Source organism: Lampris incognitus, chromosome 9 (assembly GCF_029633865.1).
Source record: "Lampris incognitus isolate fLamInc1 chromosome 9, fLamInc1.hap2, whole genome shotgun sequence".
Classification (NCBI taxonomy): Eukaryota; Metazoa; Chordata; class Actinopteri; order Lampriformes; family Lampridae; genus Lampris; species Lampris incognitus.
Genome location: NC_079219.1, coordinates 16,739,689 through 16,761,466, shown reverse-complemented (window position 1 = coordinate 16,761,466; position 21,778 = coordinate 16,739,689). Strand labels below are relative to the sequence as shown.

At 40.6% G+C, this 21,778-nt stretch overlaps 2 protein-coding genes across 3 annotated transcripts in view; both read right to left on the bottom strand.

The window, feature by feature from the left end:
• LOC130117613 (ATPase family AAA domain-containing protein 2-like) overlaps positions 1-14,630 on the bottom strand; it is a 64,564-nt gene extending 49,934 nt beyond the window's left edge. The window contains exons 1-8 of one of the 2 annotated variants that reach the window (XM_056285730.1): positions 14,278-14,630; positions 8,833-8,981; positions 7,893-7,933; positions 7,185-7,368; positions 6,527-6,614; positions 5,098-5,173; positions 4,749-4,910; positions 4,332-4,452 (exon numbers count right to left, since the gene is read on the bottom strand). In XM_056285730.1, coding sequence (XP_056141705.1) covers positions 4,332-4,452; positions 4,749-4,910; positions 5,098-5,173; positions 6,527-6,614; positions 7,185-7,368; positions 7,893-7,933; positions 8,833-8,981; positions 14,278-14,472 — 1,016 coding nt within the window. In that variant the 5' untranslated portion in view covers positions 14,473-14,630. The remainder of the gene's footprint in view (positions 1-4,331; positions 4,453-4,748; positions 4,911-5,097; positions 5,174-6,526; positions 6,615-7,184; positions 7,369-7,892; positions 7,934-8,832; positions 8,982-14,277) is intronic. The other variant, XM_056285731.1, reaches the window with a different exon arrangement.
• A 446-nt stretch (positions 14,631-15,076) lies between these two features.
• psma2a (proteasome 20S subunit alpha 2a) lies at positions 15,077-21,620 on the bottom strand. Its single transcript, XM_056285739.1, has 8 exons — positions 21,574-21,620; positions 20,815-20,891; positions 20,381-20,513; positions 20,132-20,254; positions 19,589-19,670; positions 19,103-19,176; positions 16,933-16,990; positions 15,077-16,108 (listed from the first exon to the last, which is right to left on the bottom strand). Exons 1-8 carry the CDS (start codon positions 21,612-21,614, stop codon positions 15,992-15,994), a joined length of 705 nt encoding a protein of 234 aa, XP_056141714.1. The 5' UTR covers positions 21,615-21,620; the 3' UTR covers positions 15,077-15,991.
• Between the last annotated feature and the right edge of the window lie 158 nt (positions 21,621-21,778).

Genomic DNA, 21,778 nt, shown 5'->3' with positions numbered 1-21,778 from the left:
TGGTGACATTATGTAGCCTATTTTGTAGTGGCCTTGGCCAAAAAGCAAAAATAAAACACCATAAATGCAAATAGTAATTTTAAGTCTTCCCGAATAGTTGTAACATCACAGGGATATACAATATAGCTAGCCTATTAGACGGGCCACTTCAACAAATTTGTTTGTGGGTGTGGAACCTTCTGACTGTTGGCACAATTGATGGATGCATGTTCAAGTGTTGAACTAGCTAAATAGATGGTCCGCATAAAGCGAAAAATGGCAAATGAAGGTGAAAACCTTAAGCTACAATTTGAGGACGCACCACCATCTTACAGGTCAGTTGTTTGGGGGCATTATGGATTTAGTTTTACATTGGATAAAGATGGAAAAAATCAAGTGGATAGAAGGGAGACAGTGTGCAGGCATTGCTCAACACGCGTGTCTTACACAGGCGGGAGCATGATGAACACTTTTGCCCATTTATGCTGGCATCATCCTTCGGTCTCATTAATGTGAGGCTTAGGCAGCAAAAAAACAAAAAACAAAAACAAAAAACCCGCACTTTATTCCTGTTGCTTCAAACAGCCATTGCCCGCCGATTCAGACAGAGCAAAATCAATCACTAAAGCATTAGGACAGTTCATAGCCAAGGACATGCAACCACGTGCAATAGTGGAAGATTCTGGATTTAAACACGATTAAAATATTGGAGCACTGCTACGCTTTACCATCAAGGCACCACATCGCATGCAAAATCATTCCTGACCTGTATGACAAAACACGGCATAGAATTCTGAACGAGTTAAGTGAAGTGCACCACTAGGCTTTGAACACCAACTCGTGGACCTCAAGAGCCACAGAGAGTTATTTGACTGTGATGGCTCATTATATTACTTTGGAGTAGGAGTTAAAGAGCTCTGTGTTACAGACACGCCTGTTGTATAAGAGCCACACAAGTCAATCCTTAGCTGATGTGCTTGTGACTGCCGTTGACGAGTGGAAATTGGTGAAGTCCAACATGTCAATCCCAGTCACCACTGATAATACGAAAAACAGTCAATGAAGTCGAGGGAACAGCTGGATTGGGACCACAGATTGGGTGTTTTGCCCACATCCTCACTCTTGCTACAAAAAATGCCATCTCCCTCAACCAGGTATCCTGGTTTCTTGGGAAGATTAGACAGGTGGTTTGATTCTTCCATCATAGTACCACAGCTGCACGTGTGTTGAAAACCAAACAGGACATGTTAGGAATTCCTAACCACAAAATAATACATGATGTTGTAACCAGATGGAACAGTGTATGACAAGCTGGAAAGGTACATGGAGCGGCAGGCTGCCATATATTCAGCTGTGATGGATAAGACCATCAAAAAGAATGTGAAGGATTTTGGCATCTTGACAGATAATGAGGGCTCATTCAGGTCCTCAAACCACTGAAGATGGTGACCTCTCTCATGAGCACAGAAACAGCCCCCTCAGTGTCCATGATTCTCTCACTACAGAAGAGGATATTAAAATTAATGGAACGTACAGAAGAGGACTGTAGCACAATCAGACATGTGAAAGCAGCCATTAGCAGCGATTTGGATGGGTGACACACCAGTGAGGATCTAAGCGGCTTTCTCAACCAGGCCACAGCCCTTGATCCTCATTTCAAGTCACTTCCGTACCTGCAGCAAGCCATGTGCAACAAAGTCTACTTCAATCTCGTCAGAGAAGCTGAAGAGCAGGTAGCCCCACACCCCATAACTACATTGTTTATGACATTGTTTAATGTAGTTTCACTAAATTTAAATTAGTTAATCTTTTATACCAAAGACAATCTTTTTTACTCAGATGTTTGTAACTTTCAATAATGTGGTAAATACAAGTACTGGTATTCTCTTTATTTCGCAGAGTCTGCACAAAGATGCAGAAACAGATAGTTCATCAACAGCAAACCAAGAACCATAGCCTGGAAAGGCGCCCCCCCCCCCCCCAGAAGAAGTCAGCAATGGCCAAGCTGTTTGGTGAGCTCTTTACAGAAGAGGCAACTGCACAGCCTTTTCAAAGCTTGTGGAAGAGGAGATGGCTTCGAACAAGGTAACACCATGCATTCAAGTCGACTCAGATCCACTTGACTGGTGGAAGGCAAATGAATACAGATTCCCTCATCTAGCCAAGCTGGCACAACGCTACCTGTCTGTCCCTGGGACAGCTGTGCCAAGCGAAAGAATTTTCTCTACAGCCGGTGATCTAGTCAGTGCAAGCAGATCTCGTCTCTCATCTGACAACGTGGATAAATTGCTCTTCTTATAAAAGAACTTGACATTGGATTGAACTGAATATACTGAGGAAGTAGAAATGATATGATTTAGTTAGTTGTTACTTTATGTTCACTTGAGCACTCATTTGGCGTATGAGCCCCTTACCAAGCCATTTCATGGGAAATGTCAAAAAGGCACTTTCATTTTATGTTGACATTTTATTATTTTGTATTCAAGCCTAAATTAGTTACTGAATTATGTTTTAATGGTTTTATTAAGGCAACTGTGCGGCACAGTGGTGCAGTGGTTAGCACGGTCGCCTCACAGCAAGAAGGTTCTGGGTAGTCCAACCTTGGGGGTCGTCCTCTGTGTGGAGTTTGCATGTTCTCCCAGTGTCTGTGTGGGTTTCCTCCGGGTGCTCCGGTTTCCTCCCACAGTCCAAAGACATGTAGGTCAAGTGAATCGGCCATACTAAATTGTCCCTAGATGTGAATGTGTGTGTGTGTGTGTGTGTGTGTGTGTGTGTGTGTGTGTGTGTGTGTGTGTGTGTGTGTGTGTGTGTATGACGGGCCTGTGTGATGGCCTGGCAGCCCGTCCAGGATGTCTCCCTGCCTGCTGCCCAATGACTGCTGGGATAGGCTCCAGCATCCCCACAAACCTGAGAGCAGGATAAGCAGTTCGGGTAATGGATGGATGGGTTTTATTAAAGCAATTGTGTTACAAAATAAGATAAGATGGCACAAAATTCTGTTAGAACTTTTGCTCTTGCATTACGTTTGAATACGTGTCTTGATAATGCCAAAATGTTGGGCCTAATTCTTAAAATAAATTAAAAATAGAGAACTGCAATGGTGTTTTGTCTTTTGCTTACCAAGGCATCCACTGTATCATATGAAATCGAAATCGTAAGCCCTGAATCATGAGACGTATCAAACTGTGAGATTTGCAAATCGTCCCACTCCTAACTGAAACCCTATAAAGGAATAATATAATAAATCCAATAGGCTTACATCCATTGTTTGAGTTGGGGAGAAATCAAAATAATTCTAGTTTTCTTAAGCTTCACTAGCCAAACTGACATACATACATATATAACAGTTAAGATGTAAAACTATTTAATACGATACAAGATTTCCTCTTAACTGCAAATGTGCTACAGTTTAATCTGACAAATTAATTATGTTTTGTGTTTTTCACTTACTTGACTATTTCTATTGGTAACCTACATCAGATAAAATGGCAAACTAATTTTGAGTTGGTAATTTAACAAGTGCTTGACACTTAACCAAGTGCAATGTTGACAAACCTATGAGCCAGCAGGTCTATGCCAACTCATCTATACTGCTATATATTATATATATATATATATATATATATATATATATATATATATATATATATCTTTTGAATTATGGAGCAAACGCAAATCTAACTCACTGTCCCGTTGCTTACATTCTGAGCTATACTTCCACCCACGTGTGCCACACATCTAAACAATCACGCTGCAGACAGACAGTACCCAATCATGAACCAAAATGGAATAATTAACCAACAGTAAACAGCACTAAAGACAGATCATGGGTGTCTTACCTCTCAGAGCTACTCCTGAGAATGCGGAAGGAAAGGGAATTTAGAAAAAAGGAAGAATAAAAAAAATGTTGAGATGGAATGTACATGCAATGATGCCACCGTTGGTTGGGCTGAACAATAAACAAAGTGCAATATTAGTAAAACCAAAGGTCACTAGTTGAACACCTTAGCCTGATAGCGCAGCTGTTTTGGGACCAGAAAGCTCCCCTGATGTATTAGTAAAATTTGCTCTAAGAAAAAGTAGTTAAGTAATGTTTTTACTGTGTAAGAATCTTATATTGATTATGGGAGGGGAGGGATTGAACTGCTTGTATTAGTCGAACTGCCATGTGTTAACAGGGAAACAGAGGTATAACCACCAAGAGGTAAAACACATACAGAAAGTGGGACTGCATCATGACAGATGGTACTTGGCCCTCATGTTACCCATTCAAACAATTTAGCATAGACCTCACTGACTAAACCCCCGCACAATTAGCAGTTAAAGAGAAGTAGTTTAACTACCATACTAACCGACTGTTTTTCCGTCTGTTGTAGGGACTCCTGGGAGCAGTGGAGCTAAACCTGAACCTCCGTCTGGAAGACGATGAGTGGCCTTTGAAGTACATGCTGCGCTTCCTGGGTTCTCTGGGTTCTGACAGAGAGAATTAACTTGTTTTTTCAAAAACTACCTGAACTTCAGAATAATGAGCCTTAAAAGAAAGGTTGAGCGTTTGTACAGGTCTATGCATTCTGACTGCTAACCCCACCCCCTCCAAAAAAAACAAAAAAACCCATAACATTCAAAAAATTTTTATGCAAGACTTTCATCCAGAGGGCCTCCAATTAGTATCTACTGCCAATTTCTAGTTTGACACATCAACAGCTGACACATTTGAACAATTGAGTGCTCGTTTTAAATAGCAGACCACAAGTGCAAAATAGTTATACCATCCTGAGGGGCCTGGTAGCGAACCACAGTCTTCCTCTGTCTAAAATCGTAGCGCCTTTGGTTGTCTTCCTCTTCATCTTCCCCCTCTTCATCATCTTCCTCCTCCTCTTCCTCATCATCTTCTCTTTCTTCCTCTTCTTCCTCCTCATCATCCACACCCTCTGTTGTGAATATAGGCAGGAAGCATTTATCAGTTTACTGCCACTTTGGATGAAAACTCCATATTTCCAGCATAAGTGTCAAAGACACAAAACACAATTGTTGGGTGACTTGGATGCGAACAGAACAAGATTTCAAGAAATAAAAATTAGAAGAGTGCAGAGAGGATTATAACCTGGTCAACCTCACCTTGGTTCTCCTTGTCCTGGGCATTTTGAGTCCTCAAAGACCTTCGTCTCCCACCCTTGGTGTACATCCCCAACTTCTAGAAGCAAACAGGTCAGATGATTTTCCAGTCAAGACATGATCTTCTCTGGTGCTCTTAACACTAGAACGACCAAGGCGGTCAATTTGACTGTTTTGGATTTTCAAAGTTTAATAACTTGGTGAAAAAAATACAGCTCTGCTGCTCCCTGAATGTTCCTGAAATTGTTTACATTTGCATTAAAATTAGTTTTAGATCAACTGCACACAAGAAAAAGTTATTATAAGAGCTATCTAAAATGACCATGACCAGTCAAAATGACTGCGTGTAATTTGCACGTCATGTCACTATTTATGACGCGTGTTGGTCACATCATTTCCTTCATGACGTTCATTGCTCTGTCCTAGAAACAAACTAGCATTCTCCAGTGCAGAGTAATAGTCTAAACTTGATTTTTGATTATTTCCAATATGTCTGGGTACAGCTGCCATTTCAGACGCACCATGACTACCACCGAGGCGTTGCAGTAGTTACAGGCATTGGACAGTGGCGATTTTTAATTGTTTGAAAAATAGTATTAAAGTTGTTAAAATTTTAATTTTGGTGTCAGTAATTACTTAACAGACATACTAATATATGCAATGTATTAATATCTCAATTGAGTATTTATCTTGACAACCGTGATGTTGGCAAACCATGGGCGGTCATTTTGATGGCCCACGGTCGTTCTAGTAGTTTTTAAGTTCCAGTCGTTTTTTGGGACTGCTTCAATGGTTATTTTCAGTTCTTTTTTTACATTTCACGTTTTATAGGCCTTGTTTGTTAGATTAGCAATATGTGTTTTCGGTTTTGTTTTTCAGGTAATATTTTCACTCTTTCAATTTTGCTATTCAAGTTCGACCATGTCTCTCTGAAGTTGAAATTGTTTAAGAATAGTATTATAGTTGTTAAAATTTTAATTTTGGTGTCAGTCATTTCCTAACAGACATTTCCTAACATGCAGTGCATTAAATCTCAACTGGGTATTTATCTTGACAGAATATAGAGTTTAAAATGTGGTAGTCATTTTGACTGCCCATGGTTGTTTTAGGTAGGAGGGAAATCCCGGTCATTCTAGTGTTAAAGAAGGCCTCCTCCGAAAGTACAGGTTGGGACCAAACTAGTGCCCCAGAGAACAGTCTGAATGAGGCTGATAAAATTGAGAGTTTTCCCTGTTGGGTCTTGGATTTACTTAAATTTAGGAATATTGTAGTATGGCAAGAAAACAAAAAAATAACAGCACTTGAGAAAAGTCAAATATTCTTATAACCATTTCAAAGGGGAAATATATTGCTTGAAGGTTGAATTTTCTTTCACCACCGAGTAGGGCCAATAATTGCAGACGTGTTAACTCCCAAGTGATAGGATCCTTACCTCTTCTTTAGCATCTCTGTCTTTGCTCCTCAGCCGCCGTCTCATCTTCTGCATGTCATCCATCTTCTGAAGAACAGCTTCAGCCGTGCTAGGGGTCAAATGGAGAATCAGAAAAATACAGCATTGCCCCATCAGGCGGAATCTCTTTGAGGTGTACATGTTGTGAAAATACAAGCTGAACAAAACAAATTGGCGATTACCTTCAATTAATCCTCATCATGCTGACCAGATTATTTTTTTAAGAGCCATACCAAATACAAAGACTGAAAACAACTATGTCTAAGTATAATATTATCTGCAGTTCAAATCAATGTCCTACTCAAGAACAAATTTGAATGATGCGAAGGAACAAAAGAGGGTGAGGAGAGTGCCTGTGTAATACAGACCAAAGGGTGTGTAATTGACCTTTTTGGCTACAAAGTGGTTTTCTATTCTGTAATCGATATTTAATATGGGGGTAGTAAGTAGCACCTAAAACATCTGTCTACAATGGGTGAATGAAAAAGCAGTTTTTTTTAATAATTTTTCAATTACTTTGTTAGGTATTTTCCCTCCGAGGTCACCGATTGGTCAGTGTAGTGTATTTAACTGAACCTAAGCGGAGGTGAACAAAAACACATAACACATTAGAAATTGAAGTGAGCAGGATTGGACTCACTTGGTGATAAGTCGATCATAGAGAACTGACTGGTTGCGAGTATCTAGTTTGTATCTGGTGATTCGGGAGCTACGTCGCACCGCACGGTCCTCCTCTTCCTCCTCCTCATCCTCCACCTGTTGGCTCTGCAGACTGAAAAGGCTTCTCTTGGGAGTGGATGTGCTCTCAATCTCATCTGGAACATCTAAGACACCAAGACCCATACTTTTTATCAAACTTGAATGGGAAATTTGGCCATTTTCAACAAGATTAGAATGCTTCATACCAAACCAGCTACACATACTCCCATATTCCTAGCTGAGAACTATCTAATACAGCCTTCTGTAGTTGGTCACTGAACAGCTGCACTGGGTGGTTAAGTTTGGTTTGCGTATTGGGTTAAAGGCCATGCTAAATAGTGTCTCATAGAGGGAGAGGACATCATTGTTAATCCACTTCCTTTTCCACCAAATTTCGCATTTGTTACAGGAGATATACTGGTGAGCTCTTGGCCTTAGACTCTTCTAAGCTTTAACCCAGCTCTGGTGATTCCTCGCAAATAAGATAAGAACCTGTAATACACTTGCATCTAGCCCAGGACATGCATTTCTAAGAGTATTAACAAGTCCTAGGTCTAAATCAAGCTCAGTATGTAGAGAAAACCCAACCCATTCAGTTAGTAGGTCAGACAGACAGACAGACAGACAGATAATAAATAAGCAAGCTTGCCATTGGATGCTTTCCCTTCTCCCTGAAGCCTGGGGGATTTCCTGTGGACAAAAGACAATTTCAACACTGTACCCGTTTAGGGAATGATGTGGTATTATACTCTTTAATGATCTGTATAAAATAAACACAACTTTTAACCACAGAAGGTTCAGTGTTTGCCTTGACAACATTGACAAAATCATGTTATGATGAGTTTGCTGAAAAAAATGCAATATGACCTGTGATGTAGGAACACAAATTCATCTGGCTCATTTTTCCATTAAAAAAGACAAGAACTTGGGAATGTAAAATGAACAACAAATATTTAGTTTGCTTTACTTGTATTTAATAAAAAAATTAGTTCCAAGTTGATTTGTTACTTTGAGGATCTTTCATGACACCTGGAATCATTGTTTAGGTTAATGCTACAAATCACTTTTTAGATAGACCAGAACTTTTCCCTGCAAACCTCCTTAAATGGCAATCAACCATATTTTTTAATTCCATGTCTTTTCAACAACTCTGTAGCCATTGATCCAAGATCAATCAAAATACTAGACTATGTCAATTGTTACTACTGCTACTAGGCTACTACTGCTTCTAATACTAAATAATAGTGGTAAAATACGGGCGGCATGGTTTAGAAGGTAGATCAGGTCGTTTAGTAGTCAGAAGGTTCCTGGTTTGATCCCCAGCTCCTCCAGAGACATGTCACAGTGTCCTTGAGCTAGACACTGAACACCTAACTGCTCCTGATGAGCAGGTTGGTGCCTTGTGTGGCAGCTTCCACCATCACTGTATGAATCTGTGTGTGAATGGGTGAATGTGAGACATACATTGTAAAAGCACTTTGAGTGGTTGATCGACTAGAAAAGCGTTATATGAATGCAGTCCATTTACCATTTGAAAGCTTGATTAAAAGCAACCTCTATTATTACTCAAGTAATTTGACCATCGTTACCTTGTACAGTATCCCCCAGTCCTGTCTTCAGTCTGATGGGATAGCGTTTCGCCATTCATGTTAGCGAAAGAGACCTCCAGCTTAACTTTCTGTCCCCTGGTCCTCTGCAGACCAGTGCCCCGCTCTCCCTCCTTTACATCAGGATGACCCTGGAGTAGATGGTCCATAGTAAAAGAATAATTTTAACTGTTTAAAAGAGTCAAAAGAAACTATGCTTGGGGTGATTCAGGAGATTAAAAACACAACAACAAACAAACCCACAGGTGCTCATAGATTGGGAAAAACACAAACACATTTCTAACTTAGTAAAGGAAAGTTGAATCAGTTCATCTGGATACATTTATCGACAGAAACGTTTCATCACTCATCTGACCTCGTCAGTCTAAACATACATTTGCATAATGACCGAAACCAACAATCTGTTTCATATGTAAATAGGTGTGACCATTAACTAGTTTCAATAGCCATGTGTACTACTCACAGAGGATTTGGCAATGTTTGCAATCACAGCATTGTAAGATGGCAGCAGATGTACTCTTAGCACTCCCCCCCCCTCCCCCTCGGTTCAGGGATTTGTCGTTCCCTCTTCACATAGATGGCCTCTTTGACTCCCCGTTCAAACCAGCATTCCTCCCTATCAAGGATGTGTACATCCTCTTCCTTGAGAGAGTGGCCACTGGCCTGTGGATAGGTGTAGACTGCAGAGTCCTGGCCTGATGCCAGGGGGGCACAAGGGCCCAGACACACCAAACCAACATCAGAGAACTAGCGGCAATGAAGGCCGACTGTTGCATCGCCTCACGTCACCTGTGTCTGGGCCAAAAAGTGTTTCAAGTCAGTATACTTCGAGGTTCCGCGCTGTCTACTGGCCGACGCAACAGCCAATCAAGGCTACTTCTGTGCCTACACCCTGTTGGATCTAGCATCAACCAAAAAGTAGCACTTTAACACACCGCAAAGACAACAGCCAACTCGCATGTACATTCTGTGCCTGCGTGAGAGAAAATAACTCTCCATACTAGCAGGTGGCGGTAATCTGTATTTGTCATTCAAAATTTGAAACTGGAAGACCCAGGACTGCGGATATACAAACCATAAACAAAGCAGCATTTGCTTACCATTTTCACTCAATTTTCGCTCACTACAGACGGTGTCGTAAAATATCAACTTCTAATCGAGAATATGTCTGATAAAAAGTTGCAAAGGGCACTAGCGTTGTCAGCCCTTGGCTTTTTGGTTGTGGAAGAAGAAAGGAAGAGGCGGAGACAAAAAATGAGAAATCACACTAAATGGATGAAATCCTTGATACCACAGTGACGGGCTCAAGGGGCTTTCCCAAACAAGAGTTGAGAGCTGGAGATAAATGAAACCTCCGATTTTAAAAATTTCGTTCCGTTCCTTCCTGTTCAGAGCCTTTTGTGTGTGGCCTCTTGCCGTCGTTGTTTGCTTGCTTTAGTAACTTCCATTTCTCTTCTCGTGCACCGATTTGCCGAGCTGAACAGCCAATCAGAGAATCAGAGTGAGCTCTCACCGACAGGCTCCGCCGCTGATTCAACATGCTGAATCGGCCAAAAAGCTGCCGACAAGGGTCCAGCTAGTGCCAACGGTGTGGGACACCGCGCAAAAACTTGGGCCACAGACGTTCACTGACCGCCTGACATTGGCTGACCATTGGCCTGGTCCGTCACGGCCTTAAGAGTACATCTGTGGCTATCTTACAATGCTGTGATTGAAAACATTCCCAAATCTTCTGTGAATACTACACATGGCCATTGAAACTCTAGTTAATGGTCACTCCTATTTGCATATGAAACTAACCGTTGGTTTCAGTCGTGTGATGGCCCGGCGGCCTGTTCAGGGTGTCTCCCCGGCCCGGCGGCCTGTTCAGGGTGTCTCCCCACCTGCTGCCCAATGACTGCTGGGATAAGCTCCAGCAGCCCCGCGACCCTGAGAGCAGGATAAGCGGTTTGGATAATGGATGGATGGTTTATAAGGGTAGGGATACCTGCAGTCAGTTTTGACTGAAGAGGTCACTTAGATGAGTCATGAAATGTTTGTCAATAAACGTTGTGTCCAGATGAACTTATTCAACTCATTCATTTTCTTACCTGGATTATTGAGCATGCAAAAAGCCATGTCTGACTTAGAAAATTCCATTTAAAATCAGTCACCATGAAATGTGGAGGTTTTAATTGGAGAACTGAAGAGATTGGTTAACACCAGTTCCCTAATGACTTTTAGAGTTTAGGCTATTAAAGCTTGATGGATTTGACTAATGCACTTGACTTCCTTGCTGGTATCTTGCAGATAATTTGCAAATGCCTTAAGTGAATACTGTTTTTCCAAGTCTAAGAAACACCAAAGCTCCAAAGGGCAAACCAAACTATATCTCAAAGTGGAAAGTATGAAACATTTTGTTGAGCGGGGATTTTTCATTTGATGTCAAGGAGTAAAATCATGAGAATGTGACAATATCTTACAAACCTTCCACTTCAGAATGTTATAATCAGCGCATTATTGCCTCCAGTTTCTTTAAAAATTAGCTCTCACTGAGAACTCTGTCTTGCTCGTTATCTTGTTTATGCTCTTCAATTTCCTTTTGCCTATACAAATGCATATCTACTACGATTGAGTTTTAGGAAACCTGTACATCCAGGTTATCTATTGATTGTACTGCACAGTCTGTGAATGTAGGGTGTTATAGTTCTACATACAGGGCTCCAGAGTGCGACCATTTAGTCGCATTTTGCGCCTAGTTTTGGCATTAGTGCGAATACATTTTAAACCTAGGCTTACCAGTGCTACTTGTAATATAACCGTGTTTTTTTTTAAATCGTGTGAAAACCAATAAGAGCAAGAACTTGTGTGTGAATGATTGGGCTTGGCGTATGGTTGTGTGTACACATGCGTGAGAGAGGAGCTCTCGCGAGGCTCTTGTGACGTGACCAAAATTAAGCAGCGTTGTGGGGGGAGGGGAATCGCGCGCGAGATGTCAGTCGCCGCTCAGTAGGACTTGCTCTCACTGTGCAATGAACAATTAAACAAACGATTGATTCGTTTTTTAAAAGAAAAGACCCTCCTCCTATTCCACCGACCCAAACTGATGACAGTTCAGATGAGGGAGCAGCAGGTGATGTGAAAAACGCAAAGACGTATTCCTTTCGACAGGAATGGCTTGTGCAATATTCATGGCTGCGATTTAGCAAAGAAAAAGGCCTCATGTACTGCATGTATTGTTCTCAGTGTGGGCCAACGTTTGCAGGGGAAACCAAGTTTGCTGACCCCTTGACCGGCACCCCTATGTTCAAGCATGCCACTATCTTTAAGCACAACAACAGCCTGAAGCACAAACTGCAGGGACAGGTGCACAGCTGGAAGTTCAGCATCTCTGCAAATGGCATTTGAAAGGCATGCATCTGCAAATCCTTCTGCAGAAGAGGCCGAAATTGAAATAAAATTCAATACAGCGTACTCAAGGCTCAGCGTTTTCTGTTTTTATTTTTCAAAGCCAGCCAGCATGCCGAATTTCGCCACAAGAGGACACTGTTACATAACCTCACACGAACAGGAACCATTTTTGGATCTGTGGAAACATAAAATCCGGGTGAAAATCAGTTTAAAAATCTGGGTATTTTTCGGTGAAAATCGGTAAAAACCGAAAATGCTGAGCCTTGAGCATACTACATTGCCAAAGAAGAGATACCAATCACAAAATTCAAGGGTCACATAAACTTATTAAGAAAGAATGGAGTTAAAGTTAACCCCACATACAGCAACGACACGGCAGGGGCCCAGTTTATTGGAGTGATAGCGGATACACTTAAAAAGACAGGCAAAAAAATAGCGGACTCCATATAGCTCTCATTCATGATGGCGACACAGATGTGTCAACCAAGGAATGCGAGATTTTGTATGCATGGATCCTGCAGCAAGGGAGGCCAGTGAATGTTTTGATTGGCCACGTGGAAGTCCAGCACGCAAATGCTCAAGGTATGTAAGAAATTGACTCCAGTTTGGCTCATTGTACTCGCACACAAAACAGACAATCTTCAGAAATATACACTAGGAATGACTATATACAGGTGAAACCGTGTATGTGAAATGTAAACTGGATATAGTGCAAAGAAGTGAAAAAGTGATGATAAATAATGTAAAAAAAGCATTACTTTATAGTAAGTAGGTGGTGATGTACAGTATAATACAGTTTGTTCAGATATATGAGTGGCATATTTATTGCACTTTATTACTAAAATATTTATTTGTAGGTACAGTGAGTATTTTACTGTTCCAGGGTTATTGCAGTGCCACGGTGAATTTGATGCCAAGGAGGCTGCACAGATGAGGTTCAGTCAGGGTAAAAGAGCTAGAAGGCCCAAATACAAGGGTTGGCCCTTAGAGCCTCCTAGTGGCCCTCTGGGGAATGTGCTCTAAACTAAAGGGCAGGGGAAGGAGAGACATACTGCATGAGTTCAGTGTTTACTTGGTTTGGTGTGGTTCTTGTGTTGTAATGACAGTAATGTTACTGACCACATACCTTATGTTTACATTTATAAATGTATTATTTGGTGTCTATGTTTACAAAAAGTACTTTAAAGTTTACATTTTATTTAATTTGTTTTTTTGCTCTTAAGCACTACCTCACTTTGTGACATTTAAAATAAAACAGCATATTGTTATTTCTGTAAGTGGTCTATTTATTACAAAAGCATTTACAGTAATACAGTTAAGACGGAAAAAAACACCAATGTGTTGCGTTGCATGTCAATTTAAGCGGCGCTCCTAAATGTTGTGCTGGTGCTCCTAGGAAAAGGTTAGTCTGGAGCCCTGTACAATTACAATCCCTGGCTTGGTTCACAACAATGTGATGAATAGTACTGTAGTGTGGCAATAAATATCTATTAAAATTTTAAAAAAATGTAGACATGTATACATAACGCAACTAGGCTAGTGCACCTTTGCTGCATGTCCATCAGTTCCTTACTCGTTCATAAAAACTTTATTCAGTTTTTCCAACCTCAAACATTGAGGTTATGCCAGCCCCCATCATCATTCAAATTTGTATGACGCATAGCAGGAATATCACAACACAATGGTAATCTTACAGAACAATTTAAGATTAATTTTAATAGTGCACCTACTTTAAGACACAATAAACAAATATTCAAATAGAGAATTTAAAATATTATTAACTGCCTTAAAGACGATTCGACAGAATGATCCCCATGCTTTCCACCGGCAGGAACCACAGTATTATGCGTTTCATTGGGAAGCAGATGGTGTCTAAACTAGTGATATCTATCGACCAGTTCCAGTTTGACAAGATAGCTGGTTAGCTTAGCGAGCTAGCAGAGTAGCTCCACAAAGTTGCAATCGGTCATTTATCTGCCGAGATCAACAGTCTGTAAACCAGTTAGCCAGCCTATGTCTAAAAATAGTCATACTCACGTTGGCTGTCCTGTTTTCGGGGCTGCTGAAACTGTCATCCAGATACCGGGCGGAACGGGTCAGCCGGGCGGACTTTCTCTGGGACGCGGGAAGAAACGACAGAAACTCGGAGCTCATATCCAACTCGGACGACCTCCTCTTCGGCGTAGTGGCCGGCTTAGCTCCGTTACTACCGCTTCGACGTACTACAACCATTTTCAAAGGCAACCGAGCTTTATATTAGCATGTATACCGAATGGCTATCCTCTATTCCGAATGAAATATACTAAAATCAAGAAAAGTACACGATCATAGCCAAGACGTCAGTAAATATTAACCCATCTGACATACACCCTTCTTCCAGAACCCCCTTGATTTCTGGCGCCACAAACGTCATCAGAAGTTTGGGAGTGGCGCACAGTGAGCTGCCGACCAGAAATATAGATCGGTAAATAAACTCGCACGTGTGGACAAATTATAGACAAAATTGGGACCTTAGATTACCGAACTGTCATGCCACATGAATTACTCCCTGTAATTAACGAAAAACACCACCGCAATGCCACAGTCAAGCGTGTTCTGGTATTGGCGGACTGACACAGGGATAAAAATGAGAAAGGTGTTCCGGTTGATTTTAGGGCGCGCTCAAAAACGCGTATTTCCGCGCGGTTTCGATGCCCCGGACAGACTGGGAAGACGGGCACTTTGCACAACGCGTTTTCTATATTGAATAACTAAATTACATCTGATTACAGCGTTCAAAGATACTCAATCCACGCAGTGTGTTTCTATAGCAGAAATAAAACCACCCGAGTTTGTATCAATACATTTATTTGAAGTAGTCAACGGGCAGAGTAGAATGCAGGTAAAGAAACGTTCCATTGAAAAAAAATCCTCCAAGCACATTATGTAAAGCCACAGCGCAGGTAAACTAATCAACATATTAAAATCTCAAGTCTGTCTTTGGTGACTCTCTGTTTGAATCCGTGTGAAACATTCTCTTTTTTTTGTGAAAGGCAATGATAGGGTGCGAGGGAACAACCTCAATTCTATCCCATTAGAAAAAAACAAGCCAAAATTATGATGAAACCAAATATCTGTTTTACTTAAATATTCGATGTCAGCCAATTTCTTTCAAAATAAAATTTCAGTAGCTTTCCCCTCAGTTTACATACAGCCCAGAGAAGACTTATCTGAATGGGCAAGGGCTGCGTTTTGAAATTGATGATCAGTTGTTGCACATTTTCCTTTTACATAGGCGCAGATTTCAAGATCCCACTTGATTTTACAAAGGCTATGTAACAGAGGGATCCAATGAAAGACTTCAGATTTTACCTGCATCAGGGTTCACCTATTAATACATTTCCACTGCAGCCGGGTGAGATTTAACATTGCTGTTTGACACCAAAGCCAGTTTGTCATTGACACATCACTCTATCCCACAGCCTTTGATGGCGTTATTCAACTGAAATTTATGAATTGTACTTTGGGGTGGAAACCATGTTTGTTTTACCTTGTTGGCCATGGTTTTGTTACACAAGATATTGTCACATATATGTTCTACTTTTAGCTCTTGAGACGAGGTAGCAAATTGACAACTATAGTGGCACCCAGTCAAACTCTACATCAACAGCTCTGTTCTAACCCAGTGGTGTGTCATGCAAATATTGGCTACTGCGCTTCTGTCTATGATCTGTAACCCGGCCAGACAGCTTTGTCAATTAACAGGGTGTTTTCAGGCAATGGCTGCTAGGTAGTCTTTAACTTCTGCTGGGGTGAGTCGTCTGAAGCCAGCCTCATTACAGATCCCGACCTCGATGTTCTCTTCTGTCATCTGGCCCTCGAAACTCTCCTGGATTACACAGAGACAAGAGAATATGCACGATAATGGTAATGGGAACAGAAACTGTCGCAAATGATTGAAGAGACGGACTACACACCAACACACTGTAACTATGATAGCAATCTTATTAATGTGGGGTTGTTTTTTTTTAGCTTAAGTTCAAAGTTTGCATGGTCTTTTTATGGACTAAGTTCCATGGCTCTAAGACCCAGACTTATATGGAGAAAAATCGTTCTAACATTTAAAATGTTTCAGAACTGGTCAGTTCTCTTTAAGGACTACTTGATACAGTTCATAGATTTGGTAGATTCTGCTGTGTAGTAAAATTTATGGTGTATTGTTGAACCAACCAAGCCCAAGCAATTTAGCCTAACCAACTCAGTAATCTCAACCATAATAAACACCCTCAACACTACCACACAACCACTATCCCCACCTCAGTCCAACTGTTGTTAGGCAATGCCTGATGCAGTTAGGACTGCACCACCTCCAGTTGATATTTGTCTTGTTGGTTTGTCTTGGTCATCGCATTAGCTAACTGGCTACTTTATTAGCTTATCATTCATGGGCGAGACAGTCCATTCTAAGAGTGGTTTTAAACAGTAATAATATCATCAAATCTAGAAGACAGATTTATGAGCTTACACATGTAATTTATTTTCCAAGAAACCAGATATTGGAAGCAAGATAGCAGTGCAAAAGCACAGTTCAATGATGGCTTTTGAAATAAAAGCTTAGTTTTTTTTCTTTTCATATCTATTCGACTCGTAACATTGTTGACACACTTCAGCACCTAAAATTATACTGCCATATCTTGATTCTAAATGATATACCTTTAATGTCAGGATGGCTGTGTGAATGGCATCCTCCAGTTCCAGGTCATTGTTGTACCTGGAAAAGATTGACAAGACAGCAAGTCAAAATTTTGCAATCCTCCTCCACTCTATACACATTTCATTACACAACATATTCATTGTTCATACTGGAGAAGTACCCCTAGAATCGCCTCAAATACTTATATATTACAGTCTCTTTGTTTTTAAATATGCGTTAGACCCCAAAATGGATTGCACGAGTGTTTCCACATATGAAAATTGCTAAGTGTTAAAATGAGCCAGAGTCCAGGGTGACACTAAATTCACTCACTGAATCTTAAAAGCTTGAGTTTTACCTGGCTGCAAGGTATGTACTATCGGGCTGGTGCAAAGTTCCATAACTTCTGCAATTATGGAAAACCACTTTTATCCCTGAAGATTATAATCCTTTCTGTTTTAATGATCTTTTTCATGGTAAGAATGGTTCAAAGGGACCACTGACTGGTTTTCCAGCACAGGAGCAAATGAGGCCAGAAAAGACTTGAAACACTATTTATATAAGTCAATGTCAGCCAAAACTATGAGAATGATTTTAAATCTCAATACCGAAATTATCAACAAATCTCCATTTTCATACATGTTCAGAAATGATTTGACCAATTGTGTCATTATATAACACAATTTAATTATTAATTAATTCATTATCCAAACCACTTATCCTGCTCTCAGGGCTGCGGGGATGCTGGAGCCTATCCCAGCAGTATTAAACTAGCTTACATTATACCATCTAATTTTATTAAAAAGTGCTTTTGGGCATTCCTACAGACACAATTGGCCGTGTCCGGCTGGACTTGGGTGTGTGTCCTGGTCACTGCACTAGCGCCTCCTCTGGTCGGTCAGGGCACCTGTTCAGGGGGGAGGGGAAACTGGGGGGAAGAGCATGATCCTCCCACACGCTACGTCCCCCTGGCGAAACTCCTCACTGTCAGGTGAAAAGTAGCAGCTGACGACTCCACATGTATTGGAGGAGACATGTGGTAGTCTGTAGCCCTTCCCGGATCAGCAGGTGCCGCAGCGACCGGGACAGCTTGGAAGAGTGGGGTAATTTGACGGGTACAATTGGGGAGGGAAAAAAAGCGCTTTTTACACCTTACTTGACTTTGATGAAGGGGCCATGAAATAATAATAATAATAATAATAACCCCTAATTCAGTTTGCTTATATTTATAAACATCCAGGATCCACCAAACATCCCCGGAGAGAGAGAGTATTGCAAAATATGTTATAGGAAAAGCCAGTCTTGGCACAAATGTGTGTCACTGAATGGGGCATAGCTGTCTATAAGGATCGTTACATAATATAAGTGTAATAAAATTAAAGTGAGCAAACACTATGTAAATACTCATGCAATTATAGATCTTTATGCTTGGTGTTATACTATTATACTATTTAACAACTCTATGCAATGAATCTCGCAACTGACAGTCTCATTTGAAAGACAGATAATGTACATGATGTATACTGCTGCCCATAGCAGAACAGCTGGCAAGTGTGGAGATGGGCTACCATGCTACATGGCTGGGTTTCAGCAGTTTTTTATTGCCCTCAGCAAGCTGTTGAGTAGCCACAGTAGTTTCAATTTCTCTGCTCTAATCCTCATTTTAAACAAGCTCAGGTATCAAGTGTGCATCATTTAACTACAGATGACACTAGCATTATGTTTTCCCTTAGTCCAAGAGTGGTTGCATTACATTGTGCCAAATTAAACACTGTTAATAAAGCATATACTACAATTTCTAGTGGGAAGAAGGCATGGTTACTTGGTGGTGTGATAGGTGGAAAAAGTTCAGGTTTTTGTCTTGATTTAGGTTCCTCGTTTCCCTGCAGGTGGATCAACAATCTTACAAAGTACACCTTTAATTCTCAAAAACTTGATGATTTCAAAGAATTTACAAAATTTTACTTTTCAATTCTGACACTCACCAATCAAAATTTAATGATCATTCATACATTCCATAATCAGTCGGAATCCCATGAACTGGAGCATATTGTTGATCCCGAACATGAAATGTTTTTTTATACAAACAGCTCATTGGCATGAGGTTCAAATGAAGCAATTGTGAAAACATACTATAATGGATAACATCTTCTATCACAGAATAACTGAAATGTCTCTGTAACTTCATACCGTTTTTCAAGGAATGTTTTTCCATTAACATAGTTCTTTCCCATGGCTGTGGCTTTCCATGCAAAATAAGCACCCTGTTAACATAAAAAAAAGTCTTTAGCCCAACACTGATCAATGTCTCCAATAGAAAAAAAGTTAATTACGAAAAAGGTAATAGGTGATTATGTAATATGCATAAGCAATAAAGGGTTAACTTATATTACAGCTGTGCTTACAAAGGGGTAAGACTGGTAAAGTATTGATAAAAGGCTTAGCATAAAAGTAATTTAAGATCACTAAGTATGAAATATATATTATTCTGAAATGATAAAACTGGTCAGCTACTATTTGTAGTAGCTGCCATAGCTTCTTTCTAAAGAGGGCACTGACAGAGAACTAGAGGTAGGAAGCAATAATGGTGAAGTCAAAATTCCGATTTTTCGACCATGTGAACTATTGAATCAGATGTGTTTTTGTGCTTTAAATTCCATTGAAAGAAAATCTTACAGAAGGGTCTGACTGGAACAGGTAGGGGTGGTCTTCATCCCATCCAGCTATCAACAATGACACCCCAAATGGACGCACTCCCCTAAGGGAAAAAGCAACACAAAACAAATTACTTTCCACGAATTTAATGTGGAAACTGGTTTCTTTAACTGTTAGCCTGGACCAAACGTGGTTCACTGCTGAATCTTTGGTGGGTCCTTACATTACGAAAACAGCAATATGATATCATGGTTCTGCGCCCAGGACACGAGCATTTATGTCTAATGGCCATTCTGGCCCAAGTCCATTTTCTTACTACTACAACTAAGGCAATGATATTCTCATTGCTGTGGTTGGACTTCTGGAGAAATCTGGTGGGAAAAATGTATTATCTTAAAAGGCATTGGTAGAGAAACATCAATTAACTTTTAACAAAAAAAAAATCATCCTTTGACTGACATTTTAAAAAGACAAATGTGTATTCTTATTTGACTGAAGTCTGTGAGGTTGTGCTTCATCATGGTATGGCTTTGTATTGCTATGTGTGTAATTGTGCATACCCACCCTGACTGTGTGTACTCCTGCATTACAGACGCTACCCTCTGGACAAGTTGGCCTGTCGGGATTGGTTCCTGGTAGACCAGAAAGTACTGTTGGGCCAACTTCCTGGCTCGACGCACTAAAACCCTGCAAGAAGAACACAACTCAAGATCTCTGTGCACATGAGGAACTGCAGGGGTGCATGCAGTAGGAGACTCTGTCTCTTTAAAAAAAAAACGATTAAACACACAAACATGTACATGAAATCCTCACCTGTAATCAGGTCCCATGCCACTGTAGACCATGCCTATATGTTTGGTGATGGGCTCCACCTTGTGAACACTTTGCTCATCATACAAGATGGATTTCTGTTTTTTCTCTGTGGCCAGCACAACACCATTTGAGGCTGAAAGCGATGAGAATGTTGCATTAAGTAAATTGCCTAAAAATCCAAATATTTTAACCAGAGAGAAGAATGGCAACCTCTATGTTGTTCTCTCAGGTTATAACTTTTTTATCCTGGTCATTAAACAAACCAATGAAATATAGGCTTGGAATTTAAATGGCAAGATAAAAATTAGAAATTAGTTTAAGGCACTAGGCTCAGAAGGATACTTGTTGGCTCTCATACGTTTAGCAGTGACCACGTATGGCATTTCGGGCTCAAATCCATAGAAAATGAAATGAGGATTTCTAGCAAATCTTACCTTTGATGCCCACTGAAGGGGCTCCAGCTGCTACTGCTGCCAGGGCATACTCAATCTGGACCAGTTTACCTGAAGGGCTGTGGGTTGGTTTAAAGACAGGCTGTTTCATAACATTGCTGCGAGGTAGTTTTAGAAATACAGGCTCCGAAGTCAAGAATTTAAGATCAGCCAAGAATGTAAGCGGGGGAGGGAAGGTTAAGAGTAGAGAGCAGATAAATCATCTCATTGACTTAATTTTGGTACGGCAAACTTCATCATGGAGGCATTAATGTGCAGGCCAAACTGGTAAAGCTACAAGGTTTAGCTTCACACCAAGTCAAAATTGAAAGTAAAATCGATTTCGTTGCTACCAAACGAGTCGGCTAACCTAAGCTACTTGTCTGGATAAAATGCGATTTTTTTTTTACTCAAATTCAAATTAATATGCAGTGTTTATGACAGATAGTGCGAATCTAAGAACCGTCATAGCACAGCAGTGAAACAGCCTTGGGAGAACACAATCAATTCCGTTGCCGTTAGCTCGTAAGCTAACAGCAGTATGCTAACAGCGCTCTGAGTAGTCGCAATCGTTGACGTTAGCTCATAAGCTAACATGCCCGGTAATGACAGTGCACCAACTACTGTGCTCCAAATGTTCAGCTTTTACAAAGGAAGAAGAAAAAAATCAATTTGGGAAACTGTCTAATTACAAGCTATGTTTAACGCCAACAATTCTACGTCTATTTAGTATACTTTCGGAGTATTTTGATAAAAGTTTACCTGAAAGTAGTGAGGGAGAAGCTGTAGCCCCGTTCTGCCATTTTTGCTTTGTCAAAGGAAACTGACGTCACGCAGTAACGAAAGACCTGAATGGTGGAGCTCAACTGCCATTCAGACTGAATGGAGTTAATGGATATGAAAGAAATATTAATCTTATTAAATTATATCTTCCATTAATACAATTTAGGAGTGATAAAATAGCCAT

What these genes read in the sequence shown, in the direction of transcription:
- psma2a (XM_056285739.1), bottom strand. Translation starts at nt 21,614, where the DNA reads ATGGCAGAACGGGGCTACAGCTTCTCCCTCACTACTTTCAG. An exon ending in TGTTCCAGTCAGACCCTTCT is followed by an intron (nt 19,177 to 19,588) that starts GTAAGATTTTCT and finishes TTATGTTAACAG; the next exon opens with GGTGCTTATTTTGCATGGAA. An exon ending in CAGCCATCCTGACATTAAAG is followed by an intron (nt 16,109 to 16,932) that starts GTATATCATTTA and finishes TGTGTAATCCAG; the next exon opens with GAGAGTTTCGAGGGCCAGAT.